The following is a 14268-nucleotide window of genomic DNA, read 5'->3' as shown; positions in this document are numbered from 1 at the left end:
GTCACTGGTGGGGGGGCCTTCTCCCCTCTCCGACTTTCCTTGGGGAATGTGATCTAATGGATTCCCATGGCTCACCCGCTCGCCTGTCCTGGGATCCGGAACTTACAGCCTCATCTTCCTGCCGGCTCCAGATTCAGACCAGCCCAGAAGCCTCTACTCAGCCCTCACCATTGGCCTTCCCTTTTCCTTTCACTATTCTGGTGTCTGCATCTCAGCGCCTGCCCACTGTCTCAGGGAGGTGCCTCATGGCAGCCCGCCCCTCTAGCCTGGTTTCCTCAGGAAAAGCCTGGGGAGGAAGTAGGAAGGGGGTTGGGCGCTGTAGGGGCCAGACTGACCCAAGCCCTCCCGCTGCACTGGCCGCCATGGGGCCGGGGCTGCTGTTCCCTCTGTTGCTGCTCGAGGCTCTGGGGGCCCCAGGGTCTGAGCTGGACGCCGGGGGGCGGCACGTCTGCAAGGCCAGCAGGTGGGTCTTGTGGGAGTCTGATGAGGGGGAAGAGGACATGAAGAAAGAGGGGCTAAAGCAGGAGGGGCTCGGGGACAGCCTGGAAGCGGTGGGATGGCTAGGGACAGAGCGGAAAGGGTTTGCGGACGTGGGGCTGTGAAACCTTGGCCAGCCCTACCAGATGGGGCTGAGGCCAGTGACAGTGATCCACCTGCAGGGCCAGGCTGCCCCCCCAGCTGACCCCTCTCTGCCCCACAGTCCCTCTGCTGAGCTCCAGTGCTGCCCAGGCTGGAGGCGGAAAGATCGAGAATGCACCATCCGTGAGTAGCCAGGATGGTCCCACCCACTCCACCCCACCCGCCACTGGAGGATAAAGGAGGACAGAGCCCAGTGACCCTTCCTTCCTACCCACCCTGGGGTCTGTTTGCCCTCCTGAGCCCTTGTGCCAGGGTCCCTCCTGTGACCCAACCCCCCGCCCCTGAGGAAATAGCCCTTGAGGGAGGCAGGGGCGGCGGGAGCCAGTGAGAGGGACAGAGTGTCCCCTGGCCACACCCCTGTCCTTCCAACCTGGGTGGGGTGTTTTTCAGCCATCTGCGAGGGGCTGGATGCCTGCCGGGAAGACGAGGTATGTGTGAAACCAGGCCTCTGTCGGTGCAAACCTGGATTCTTCGGAGCCCAGTGCAACTCCCGTGAGTCCTGAGTGTCTCCTGAAGGATAAAGGGGCCGGACAGGACTGGGGGAGAGGGGAGGTGAAGCAGGTAGCAAAGTAATCTTACAAGAGCAGGGCCAGAGTCCCTCCAAGCTTTGCTGAGGAAACTGAGGTCCGGAGACAGGAAGTGACGCACTCCCGGGGATGCCCTGAGTCATCTGGTTTCTACGCCATCCTCAAAGTCCTCCCACAGGTTCAGTTCTGGGCTGTTCATCTTCCCTTTCAACTTTCTGAAAGATGCTGGAGATTCCGGTCAACTGCAAAATGAATGCGCTCTCAGTCTCATACACCTTATGCCAGTCTGGAGAGTGACTGGAGTGTCCACCTTCTCTGGCACAAAGAGGGACTTGGCAAAGTGGTTGGTGGGCAGTTTAGCCAGAGGGTAGCCAGCCGCCACGGGTTGGGGTTGAGAGGAGACGCTGAGGGTGTGTGGCTACCCCAAGGGCAGCCTCCAGGCCTGGAGAGACACAGTTGGGGGTGGGGGGAACCCAAAGAGAGGGAGGAGGGGCCCGAATGCAGGCCCACCCACTTCGTGTGGCTCTAGACCGGCCCCTTTCCCACTCTTAAGTGTGTTCAGGAATGTGGAAGTGGGAGGCTGGCCAGTACTTAAGGAGCCTTATGGTTCAGAGTCGGGGGCAGGAAGTGAGCTGTGCCCCAGGGGGACAGGCTGTCCCGGGCTCTTGGAGGGTCCCTCCTGGCACACAAGGGGGCGTGCGGCGAGCATCCGTGCCCTGCCCCGAGCCCGCTGACCCTCTTCCGTCCCCCCTTGCCCTGTCGCAGGCTGCCCGGGCCAGTACTGGGGCCCCGACTGCAGGGAGGTCTGCGCTTGCCACCCGCACGGCCAGTGCGAACCGGCCACCGGCGTGTGCCACTGCCAACCTGACCGCTGGGGCGACCGCTGCGAGTTTCCGTGCGCCTGCGGTCCCCACGGCCGCTGCAACCCCGAGACCGGCGCGTGCCGCTGCGAGCCCGGCTGGTGGTCGCCCACGTGCCGCCGCCCGTGCCAGTGCAACCCCGCGGCGGCGCGGTGCGATCAGGCCACCGGCTCCTGCCTGTGCGAGCCAGGCTGGTGGGGCCGCCGCTGCAGCTTCCGCTGCGCCTGCCACGGCTCGCCGTGCGCGCAGGAGTCGGGCCGCTGCGCCTGCCGGCCGGGCTGGTGGGGCCCCGAGTGCCGACAGCCGTGCGAGTGCGTGCGCGGCCGCTGCAGCGCCGTCTCCGGCCAGTGCTCCTGCCCGCCCGGCTTCCAAGGCGTGCGTTGCGAGCTGCCCTGCCCCGCCGGCCAGTACGGGCTCCGGTGCCGCGACAGGTGAGCCAGGGTGAGAAGGGAGGGAGGAGGGCGTGCGAAGGAACAGGAGAGAATGAGAGGGGAGGCCGGGGCGCTGGGAGAAGGTTGCGCAGAAACAGACAAGGGTGGGGTGAAAGAGGGCAAAGAGACCCTCGGTGCCCCTAAGTCCCCCTCGCCCACCACTTTCATGTGTTTCAGTCAGTCAGTTCATTCGCTCAGTCGTGTCCGACTCTTTGCGACCCCATGAGTCACAGCACGCCAGGCCTCCCTGTCCATCACCATCTCTGGAGTTCACTCAAACTTAAGTTCATCGGGTCAGTGATGCCATCCAGCCATCTCATCCTCTGTCGTCCCCTTCTCCTCCTGCCCCCAATCCCTCCCAGCATCAGAGTCTTTTCCAATGAGTCAACTCTTCCCATGAGGTGGCCAAAGTATTGGAGTTTCAGCTTTAGCATCATTCCTTCCAAAGAACATCCAGGGCTGATCTCCTTTAGAATGGACTGGTTGGATCTCCTTGCAGTCCAAGGGATTCTCAAGAGTCTTCTCCAACACCACAGTTCAAAAGCATCATTTCTTCGGCACCCAGCTTTCTTCACAGTCCAATTCTCACATCCGTACATGACCACTGGAAAAACCATAGCCTTGACTAGACGGACCTTTGTTGGCAAAGTAATGTCTCTGCTTTTCAATGTGCTATCTAGGTAGGTTCATCTGGTTACTGTTAAACAGAATACTCCTAGCAAGCCATAGAAATAGGACAAAAGAAACATAACGAATCGCGTGGCAAAAGGACTACTGCAGGGTCTCTCTGCCACTCAGGGTCTTTCAAACTTTGACCAGGTCCACCCACTTTAAGAAACGTTTTACATTCCATCATATATGTATTCAATTCAATTCAGTCGCTCAGTCGTGTCCGACTCTTGGCAACCCCATGGACTGCAGCAGGCCAGGCCTCCCTGTACATCACCAATTCCCAGAGCTTGCTCGAACTCATGTCCATGGAGTCGGTGATGACATCCAACCATCTCATCCACTGTCATCCCCTTCTCCTCCTGCCTTCAATCTTCCCCAGCATCAGGGTCTTTTCCAGTGAGTCAGTTCTTCGCATCAGGTGGCCCAAGGCTTGGAGCTTTAGCTTCAGCCTCAGTCTTTCCAGTGACTATTCAGGACTGATTTCCTTTAGGACTGAGGGTCTCTCAAGAGTCTTCTCCAACACCACAATTCAGAAGCATCAATTCTTCGGTTCTCAGCTTTCTTTATGGTCCATTTATTTGTTTATTTATACATATGATATACATATATATCATACATGTATATGATGGGCAATATATTAACTGAAGTAAAAAAATTAAGCTGACAACACACACACACACACACGCATATATATACACCCAAATGTTTTCTGTTCTCCCTTTTTTAATTCTGGTCAGGATCTGTTAAATTGATTTTATGAACTCCCCTTCTCCCACTAACGAGTCTGATCCAAGCGCATGATCCTAGATAATTAAGTCTCTGGAGGGAGAAAGTTCAAATAAGGATGAAGGCGATATTAAGATAAGATAAGCCTTAGTGGAAAAGTTGTTAAAAGAGTAGATCCTGAGAGTTCTCGTCACAAGGGGAAAAAAAAAAAAAAAAAAAACTTTATTTTTTGGTATCCATATGAGATGATGGGTGTTCACTAGACTTTTCATGGTAATCATTTCACACTATATATATGAGGTCATTATGCTGCACACTTTGAATTCATAATAGTGCTGTATGTCAATGATAACCCAGTAAACCTTAAAAAAATCTAAAGATAAAATGCTAGTGGTGAAAACCTGCACTTGATGCCTTTTTATAAAGCACAAAATGGGAAAGGAGCTAAACTAGTGAGGCCTGTTCATGCCAGACCTCTGAGGTGGCAAGGGTGGAAGGGAAGAAGGGGAAGGGGGAGGAAGGAAACCCTGGGCAGAAGGGAGGCAGAGCTTGGGGTGGTAACTTGGTTTCCCTGGCTGGGCTGGGAACTCCTGGGGACCCTGGGATCCAGCGAAGGATGGGGCTCAGAATGGGGAGGTGGTTAGGAAAGGGCTGGAATCCTACTAGAGCCTCAGAGATAGTCTGTCCAGCCTCTTTGTTGTACAACATGGGGAAACTGAGGCTCAGACCTGCCTGAATGGCCCTGCTGGAACCAAGATGCTCTCTAGACCCTGGAGGCCTGGGTGGGTGCGACATCCGTCCACCTCCCAGGGCTCCCTGGACTCCTTCTCTTCCCAGCTGTGGCCACTGCAAGCAGAATAAGCCGTGCTCTGCAGACACAGGCAGCTGCGAGGCCTGCAAGCCGGGCTGGAACGGGACCCAGTGCCATCAGCCCTGCCCTCCTGGCACCTTTGGCGAGAACTGTAGCCAGCAGTGCCCCCACTGCCGGCTTGGAGAGGCCTGTCAGCCAGACACCGGTCACTGTCAGCGCTGTGAGCCTGGCTGGCGGGGGCCCAGGTGAGGGGCCAGCTGCTCAGGGAGAGGTATACCTTCCTTCTAAATGCTTGCCCCAGCTGCTCCCTCTTGGAAAGCTGCCCCCTCTTCCAAGCATATAGTCACACAACCCCATGGGGCCCACCTCTGGGTGAAAACTAAGGCAGGAAACATGGGTGATGATGAGGCCCTGGGCAGGCCCCCCACTACTCAGGCTTCCCACCCTTATCTCCCTCCAGGGATCTATAGTCCGTCACCTATTGGGTCTGACCTCAGATTCAAGGCCCTACTTGCACCTGAGCTTCACTGCTGAATGTGTAGACGCTTGGGTCTCTAAATCTAGAAGTATGGGGGAAGATAGGTGGGGCCCTGGGGGGGAGGTCAGGCTGGCCTTGCTCTCCATTCTGAGTCTCCCCTCACCTCAGGTGTGAAGACCCCTGCCTGATTGGCACCTTTGGGGAGGGTTGCGGCTCTACCTGCCCCACCTGTGTCCAGGGGGCCTGTGATGCTGTGACAGGGGAGTGTGTCTGCAACGCTGGCTACTGGGGGCCCAGGTGAGGACTGGGAGGAGGAGGGGCCTAGGTCAGGCCTCTGTGCAGTCTGCTCCCTAAACTTCCCTGCCTGGGCTTCTCCACCGCCCACCCAGCATACTCATAACTAGGAAGGTATTCCTCTGGTTGTGGGGTCTGCATCTTCCAAAGGGGGCTCAGTAGTAGAAGTAGAACCAGCTCAGTCGTGTCTGACTCTGTGTGACCCCATGGACTGTATGTAGCCTGCCAGACCCCTCTGTCCATGGGATTTCCCAGGCAAGAACACTAGAGCAGGTTGCCATTTCCGTCTCCAAGGGATCTTTCCAACCCAGGGATCTCCTGCACCTCCTGCCTTGGCAGCAGATTCTTTGCCACTGAGCCACCTGGGGATGTCAGTGTCGCCAATGTCAGGTTCTCCCACCTGTGGGACAGAAGAGAGTATTAACTGGCAGAGATTTCATTTTACAGAGGAGAGGACCCAGGCCCAGAGAGTTAGGGCGGGGCTGGGCCTTGCCCAGACGTCTAAACTCGAGGAAGTCTGGATTCCACTGGCATCCTGCTTATTTCAATGATAGCGCCAAGTGGACATGGAATGAAGATCGTGAGAGGTGGACCCTGCCTGAGGCTTGCACCCTGGGGGGCCTGGGAGCCAGGGGGCAGTTTGTGGATGGTCTCTCTGGAAGATGGGCTTAGGAGCTAAGGGATTATTTTAAACACTGCCAGGGGTGGGGTGCTTAGAATGTGGCTCAGAGGTCAGAGGAGTCTGGCTGGGCATCCTTCAGGGGAAGTCTGTGTGGCAGGGGGTGGGGAGCAGTGCCCAGAAATCTACCTTCCCCTGCCCACCTCTATGCCTTCTCAGCCAGCCTCCCGCTTATCTCCCCTGTCCCCCCAAAGCTGCAATACTTCGTGTCCATCTGGCTTCCATGGAAACAACTGCTCTGTTCCCTGCGAATGTCCAGAGGGAAACTGCGACCCTGTCTCTGGGGCCTGCCAGCTGGGTAAGCTGGAACAAAGAGTACAGGGTGAAGTAGCTGGGGGAAGGGTGGCCTTTTTTTTTTTTCAGCTGTACTGTGTGATATGTGGGATCTTAGTTCCCTGACCAGGGATCAAACCCACGCCCCATGCAGTGGAAGCTCGGAGTCTTAACCACTGGTCTGCCAGGGAAATCATGAAAGAATGGCCCTCGACACAAGCTCTGGGACTTCCTTACTTGCTAGAAAGGCTAAGCCCACTTCAGATATGCTCTCTCTACCTGAAATCTGTATGGGTGCTTTGGAGCTCCCCAAAGACAGGTTAGAGCCCTGGTCCCCTGAGAAAACAGGCTAGCACGCAGGAAATGGGTACACAGGGCTGGACACTGGGGTGTCTCATCAGGCCTGAGAATTGGGGCAAGAGTTTGTGGAACGGGCCGTGGACCATCAGGAAGGGAAAGATCAGCAGGGAGGCTGGCTGGAGGAGGGGGCCTCCAAGCTGAGCTAAGTCTACATCTCTCAGAAGAAGGGGAGGGCCCCACAGGTGGGAGATTCTGGGGAGAAGGCAATGCAGAGCTAGAGAGGAGACATGATGTGCGGGAGACAAGAAGGCCCTGAATACGTGTCCATCCCCCGCCCTCCCTAGGATCGCATAGTCAGGACGCTGCCCTCGTTGCGGGCATCCTCGTTCCTCTGCTGCTGCTGCTCCTGGCCATCGCCTGCTGTGCCTGCTGCTGCTGGGCTGCCCGGCTGGACCCCAAGGACAGGTGAACACAGGCCCCTGTCTTCCCGACCCCACAGCTCAGGCCATGGGTGGAAGCAAGGTGGTATCTATGGTTTCCTTTCTGGGATGGAGATAGGCTGACCTTGTCACACATGTAGGTCAGAGGTAATGAGGTAGCTGGCCATGGCCGTGGCCTGGAGACACCAGGTCAGCCACCTGCCCTCCTCAGATGCTTCCAGGGGTGGGGGGTGTGGGGGAGCAGGCACCAGGCTGGCAGAAGGCAGAAGCAGCAGGATAGCTCTGGGCGGGGAGGCAAAGAGACGTGAAGGGAGAGTGCCGTGAAAGCCTGTGCAAGGCTTCAGCAGAGAGCGTGGTTTTCTGAGAAAAGGAGAGGCGAGGAGGGATTGAAGCTGGGGGGCTGCTGCGGGGAACACTCTTTGCACAAGAGCTTTGTTCCTTTATGAAACCTCTTCATACTTCTCGGCCCCTTGGAAGCTCAGAGCAGTGTGGACGGAGGTTTTGAGCAAGGCACTTGGGGACAGGGGATTTGCCTTCTTAATTCCCAGGAGGACACAGACCCAAGGTGACCCTGCTAGTCACTGGCCTGCATGAAGCCCGTGCCATTTTCTGGACTCTGTTTTGTCTGGTGTGCTGTTAGTTCACTCACTACCTCTTGAGCATGCCCCTCTTGTCTGTGGGGGCATCATCAGAGCAGCAGGCCTAGAAGGCCCTACCCTGGGGACCTAGTTCTCAGGGAAAAGGAGAAGCCCTTCACTCAGGAACCAGGACGCGTGCACAGTCTGTCTGAGGAATGGCAATGAGTGAAGCAGTTGCTTCCAGCTTGGGGGTGGGGACAAGGGGGAGCTTCCCAGAGGTGGTGTCACTTCCAGAAAGATCAGTGAGCTGGGGCTCAGCGAAGATGATAATCACACAGAGCTGCATTTGGGGGCAGTCCTCTGTGTAGGTGGTGCTATGCTGGGTCCTGAAAAAAAGCTCTGATAGATAGGAGTCGTTGTCCCCATTTTACAAATGAGGAAGTTGAGGCCCAGAGAGGCTAAATCAGAGCCAGATTGGCCACCTTGTGACTCTGGAGCCATGCTGCCGTCTGTGTCAGGCCTGGATCTCGGGGTCAATCTCTCTCTCTCTCCAGATCTCGGTTTGGGTTTTACTCTGTAGTCACAGAGAGTAACTGAGGTAGACACGGTCACTTTGTCACATGAGCCGTGGAGTCAGAATGGTCCTGGCCCTTTTCTCCTGCCCTAGTCAGGGCTCTCCCACACTGACCACTCTCCCTTGCCCTCAGGCCGGTGAGAGATGGAACCGCCATGTCCAGGATGAAGCTGCGGGTCTGGGGGGCCCTGACCTCCAGCCTGGGCTCTGCACTGCCCTGTGGTCCCCTGAGCAGCCACAAGCTTCCCTGGGTGACAGGTAAGTGGGTGCTGAAGGTCAAGGGTTGCCAAGGGTCAAGGTGTCCCCTCGGGTGCTGCACTTGACCTGGAGCCCCTCCCCCGCAGTCTCGCACCACGACCCGGAGATCCCCTTCAACCACAGCTTCATCGAGCCGCCCTCCGCTGGCTGGGCTTCAGACGACTCCTTCTCTTCGGATTCCGAGTCTGGAGAAGAGGATGAGGGTCCTGCCTATTGCGTGCCACCCCAAGAAGGTAGCCCCCAAACAGCCTCCTGCCCCTGAGCCAGCCTGCTCATCACACCCTCTTCTTTATTCCTTCAGCAGACGTGTAGCAGGCACCCACTCTGCCCATCACGGTTCTTGGCTGTGGGATGCAGTCGAGAACAAGAGAGATGCCTGCCCTGCGCAAGCGTATAGTCTACGAGACAGTGGGTGGTAGGACAGAGTGATACATGCTTTCATGGGGGCCATGCGAGTAGGTGCTCGTAATCCAGCATGTCAGGGGTGACAGGGGTCAGAGATGATGTCTCGGTGTTCGTGGTATTGGAGTTGAATCTGGCAGAATCAGTAGGAGTTAGCCAGGGACAGGGAGAAATGGCAGTGACATTTCAGGAAGAGGGAACAGTGTACACAAAAGGCAGTAAGTAAGAAGGATATGGCCACGTGGCACCGAGAGAGTTTCAGCGTGGTTGGAGTGTGGCATTATCACAAAGTCGGGGAGAACAGTGGGAACAGAGGGTAGCGGCGGCAGCCTCTGCCTGAATAGCCCTTTCCCCAGGCTCTCTGCATCCTCACCCTCTCCCTTGCTCCATTTTGGGGGCCTCCCAAAAGATGCTGAGCTGGGTAAGTAAGATGGATTGGGGAGCCCAGCCCAGCTTCAGTCAAGCACTTCTGTCTCCTCTGCCAGGGATGGTCCCTGCGGTCCCAGCGGAATCCTCAGAGGCCAGCCTGGCTGGAGGTCCCTTCCCTCCCCCTGAGGATGCCTCCACGCCGTTTGCCATCCCGCGCACTTCCAGCCTCGCTAGGGCCAAGCGGCCATCAGTCTCCTTTGCTGAAGGCACCAAGTTCGCACCACAGAGTCGCCGAGGCTCCGGGGAGCTGTCCAGCCCTCTCCGAAAGCCCAAGAGGCTCTCCCGGGGGACCCAGCCAGGTCCTGAAAGCCAGGAGACTGAGGAGTCCACAGGCCCTCAAGTGGAAACAGATGGGGCCCCTCCTGGTACTGCCAGCCCCAGGGATTCAGCTGTTGGTCGCCGCCGGCTCCCACTTGGTGGCCGGACAGTGGCTGAGCGTGTGGAAGCCATCGAGGGCAGTGTCCAGGAAAGCTCAGGCTCTGTCACCACGATCTACATGTTGGCAGGGACACCCCGGGGACCTGAGGGCCCCGTCCGGTCTGTCCTCCGCCGTTTTGGTAGCTTCCAGAAAGGCCAGGCAGAACCCAAGGTCAAGAGTGCCATTCCTAAGCCTCCACGTCGGGCACTGAGTCGGAACAAGGACAGCCCCAGGCTAGACTCTGGCTCTGCCAATCAGAGCCCCAGCTCAGCCATGAAGGAGGAGCTGACTGGGGCCTTGGAGTCTTCAGGGACTGGGTCAGAGGAAGGGGCCAGGAGCCTGGGGGGCGGCATCAAGAGCTCAGAGGGTGGCCAGGAGCTGGCCCCTGAGGATGGCTCCCTAGTACAGGATCCCCAGAAGGTGGCTGACAAGGAAGGGCAGGAAGAGCCCCAGTATGAAAATGTCGTACCCATCTCTGGGCCACTGGAACCCTGAGGATCTTGAATTTCATGAGTGGGAAGATGGTGGATGGGGCTTAGGCCTCAGATTGCCCCTATCAGATTGTTTTGTGCTGGGAAAAGATCCCAGGGCCAGAAAGACATGCCCCCTTGCACTTTCACTGGGAAATGTCAGTGCTGGAGGCCAGGTGGCTCTGGGTCCTAGCCGAGCTCTGGGAGTGGGTCTGGAAGGCCTGGGCAGAGACCCCACCGAATGGGGTCAGGAACGGGGAAGAGATGACTGCAGGGACTTTTTCTCTGTTGTCCTGGGCTCTGTTTAGCCCCAGTCTCTTCTTTCCTTCATTTGCAAGACATTTTTCTGAAATGGGAAACAACCAAACTGTTGGATGATAAAAGATTAAAGAGATATTCCTTATGAAAGGTTCCTAAACAACCAACTAAATCAGGTTGTGTAAGAATATGGGAGCTTGTTCATGCTATCCTGTTACATGTAAATCATGTTTCCTTTTTTACAAATTTCATTCCTTTTGGCCTCAGAATACATGTTTAGAATTCTTCCATTTTGTGTTTATTTTGTGACTGTTTTATAGACTTAAAAAAAAAGACGTGAGGGGGACTTCCCTGGTGGTCCAGTGGTTCCGCCTTGCAATGCAGGGGACTCGGGTTCCATTCCTGGTCAGAGACCTATAAGATCCCACATCCTTCAGAGCAACAAAGCCCTCGGACCACAACTAGAGAGCCAGAATGCAGCAACTACTGAAGCCTGCCCACTCTGGATTCCATGTGCTGCTACTAAGACCTGACATAACCGAATAAATAAATATTCTTTAAAGAAATAAAAAAGATGGATGTGCGTAAAAAACATTTGAGAGGAAGGCATCACACTGCATTTTTCTCCGGGAGATGAGAGTGTGGCAGATATTTTCTTAAATTTACACATAATTTCCAAATTTCCTACATTCTTTTTTACTTCTCTCACTAGGTTGAATTTTTAAAATTATAACAAGCAACGTTGTTTGTTAAAAAGTACTGGGCTTCCCTAGTGGTTCAGTGGTCAAGAATCTGCCTGCAAAGGCAGGAGACACGAGTTCGGTCACTGGTCTGGGAAGTGCCACGTGCTGCAGAGCAAAGCCCACGTGCCCTAGAGCCTGTGCTCCCCAATAAGAGAAGCCACCGCAACGAGAAGCGCGCGCACAGCACCTAGAGGAGCCCCTGCTCACCACCACTAGAGAAAAGCCTGTGCAGCACTGAAGATCTAGCACAGCCAAAGATAAATAAAAGTTTAAAAATAAATAAAAGGTACTAACATTATAGACACGTCTAGAGTAAAAATCAGATTTCCCTTCTCCTCAAGGGATTCTGTGGGATGAGGGAGGGGCCAGACTCAATTTTCATGGAATGCCTGTTGGTCTAGTCCTGAATTCTTTCCTCACGTATTTGCATTGCCCAGACAGGAAACAAAGATCAAACCCCTCTGTCCCAGTGGGTAGAGAAGCTCAGGAACAGTTTAGGTGCTTCGTTTCAGATGCTTGCACGCATGAAAACAGAAGAGCGTCTCATTCTGCAGTTTGCTATTTTTCTTAACAATATATCCTGGCTATGTTTTGATGTTAGTTAATATAAAACTACCTCTTTTTATAAAAAATGGGATTCCATCATGGGGAAATAACACAGGTTATTTAAGCCATCCCCTACCTATGGGGATGTGGTTGTTTCTAATTATTTTGATCCAATAAATGATGCAGTAGCCAACTTGGTCTACATTTCTTTTTGTATTAGTGCTGTTTTTTTTGTAGAAGAGATTCCTAGAAGTGGAATTGCTGGGTTATGGGGTAACAATATTAAACATTTGAGTATTTACTCCAAATGGCCCCCCAAAAAGAGCTGAATGGCTTTATGTTCTCATAAATTATATTGGTATCTGTTTCCCCATACCCAATCTGATAGGTTAGAGGTGGAATCTCATTATTATTTTAGCACAACACAAAAAATCTCTAAGGCAATAACATGTTAAAGCTTCTTAAAATGTCAAACTCTTTGTACAGATAAGTGTTTTGTTTTTGTGAGATTTTTTTTTTTTTGGCCATGTCATGCAGCTTGTGGGTTAGTTCCCCATCCAGGGACTGAACCTGGGCCCTCAGCCGTGAAAGCATGAAGTCCTAAGCACTGAACCACCAGGGAATTCCCCAGATAAAAGTTTTTTATTTGAGGTTTTTAACTCAAAAAAATGATATTTTGATATGAATGATTTAAAAAACATCATTCATGCAGCCAGTGTTCATAGCAGCACTATTTATAATGTCCACGGCATGGAAGCAACGTAAGTATCCATCAACAGATGAATGGGTAAAGATATGTCTACATACACAATGAAATATCACTCAGCCATAAGAAAGAATGAAATATTGCCATTTGCAGCAACATGGATGGACCTAGAGATTATCATACGAAGTAAGTCAAAGACAAATATAATGAGATCACTTTATATGCAGAATTTTAAAAAATGATATGAATGAACTTATCTACTAAACAGAAATAGACTCACAGACATAAAAAACAAAATTATGGTTACCAAAGGAGAAGGAGGGAGGAATAACTTAGGAGTATGGGATTAACATGTATAAAATATTAATAGATAATAAACAAGGACCTACTATATAGCACAGGGAACTATATTCAATATCTTGTAATAAACTACAGTGAGAAAGATATAACTGTAATAAACCACAATAAAAATATATAACTCCATATATACATATATGGAGCTTTCTGGTGATCCAGTGGACTGCATGGGGCATGGGTTTGATCCTTCATTAAGGAACTAAGATGCCACATGCTTTGCTCCGTGACTCAAAAAAAAAAACCAAACACATATATATATAATGGAATCACTAAAAAAATGAAAAAAATAGTATCATTAAAATGTGAATTTCTGGGACTTGCCTGGTGGTCCAATGGTTGAGACTTCACCTTCCAAGCAGGGGGTGTGGGTTTGATCCTTGCTCGGGGAGCCAAGATCCCACATGCTTTGGGGCCAAAACATAAAACAGAAGCAATACTGTAACAGATTCAACTGTTGTTTAATCACTCAGTCATGTTCCACTCTTTGCGACCCCATGGACTGCAGCCCACCAGGTTCCTCTGTCCATGGGATTCTCTGGGCAAGAATACTGGGGTGGGTTGTCATTTCCTTCTCCAATAAAGACTTTAAAAATGGCCCACATTAGAAAAACTTTTTTAGAGTGAATCTCTATGATTATTCTAAGACCAAACTTCTTTTCATATCTTTGTCAGTTATTAGTACTTTTTCCTGTAGATGTTTTGGTTATATTCTTTTTTTTTTCTTTCCACCCGCCCCTCACTGGTTGTATTCTTTCCCCAATTTTCAATTGAGATGGTCATCTTTTTCTCATTGATTTATAAGTGACTTTATATCAAGGATATTAATTCTTTGCACAGTTTGTGATTGGTCTTTCAATGCTGTTTATAGTTTCTTTCTCCTTTTCCCTACAGAAATTAAAAATTTAAATTTAGACAAGTCTTTTTCTTTTTGACTTCTGGGTTTAATGTCATGTGTAATGGAAAGATGGAAAAGGCTTTTCTACCTTAAAATCAGTAAAATAATCTTCTACATTTTTTTAGTACTTTAGTGGTTTTATTTATGATTTTTTAATTGAAGTACAGTTGATGTACAATGTTTTATGTTACACTTGTACACTATAGTGACTCACAATTTTTAAATTGTAATTATAAAATATTGGCTATATTCCCAGTGTTGAGTAACATATCCTTGTAGCTTACTTTAGGTATAATAATTTGTTTACGATTTGCCAGCAGTGCTGATGTGGGGTCTTTAACACTCCTGACAAAAAGACTGGGGAAAAAAACCCCCAAACCCAGGGAATAACCTGGTGGTCCAGTGGTTAGGACTTGGTGCTTACAACTGCCCTGGCCCAGGTTCAATCCTTGACGGGGGGACTTTAAAACACAAGGCACAGCACCCCCCCCCCAAAAAAATACA

General features: G+C 52.2%; 1 protein-coding gene across 2 annotated transcripts; it reads left to right on the top strand.

Moving 5' to 3' along the window:
- The first annotated feature begins 56 nt into the window (after positions 1–56).
- Positions 57–10807, top strand: SCARF1 (scavenger receptor class F member 1). Of its 2 annotated transcripts, none has more exons than XM_019980742.2 (11): positions 57–463; positions 701–762; positions 1030–1131; positions 1932–2457; positions 4693–4911; positions 5313–5441; positions 6312–6415; positions 7035–7155; positions 8416–8540; positions 8627–8773; positions 9428–10807. In XM_019980742.2, exons 1-11 carry the CDS (start codon positions 57–59, stop codon positions 10282–10284), a joined length of 2799 nt encoding a protein of 932 aa, XP_019836301.2. In that variant the 3' UTR covers positions 10285–10807. The 2 variants fall into 2 exon arrangements, with proteins under 2 accessions (XP_019836301.2, XP_019836302.2); XM_019980743.2 differs by having other exon boundaries at positions 8664–8773; positions 9428–10211.
- The last annotated feature ends 3461 nt before the right edge of the window (positions 10808–14268 follow it).

The sequence above is a fragment of the Bos indicus genome, chromosome 19 (assembly GCF_029378745.1).
Source record: "Bos indicus isolate NIAB-ARS_2022 breed Sahiwal x Tharparkar chromosome 19, NIAB-ARS_B.indTharparkar_mat_pri_1.0, whole genome shotgun sequence".
NCBI lineage: Eukaryota > Metazoa > Chordata > Mammalia > Artiodactyla > Bovidae > Bos > Bos indicus.
Note: the sequence above shows the minus strand (reverse complement) of the source record. Positions and strands in the feature narration are given on the sequence as shown.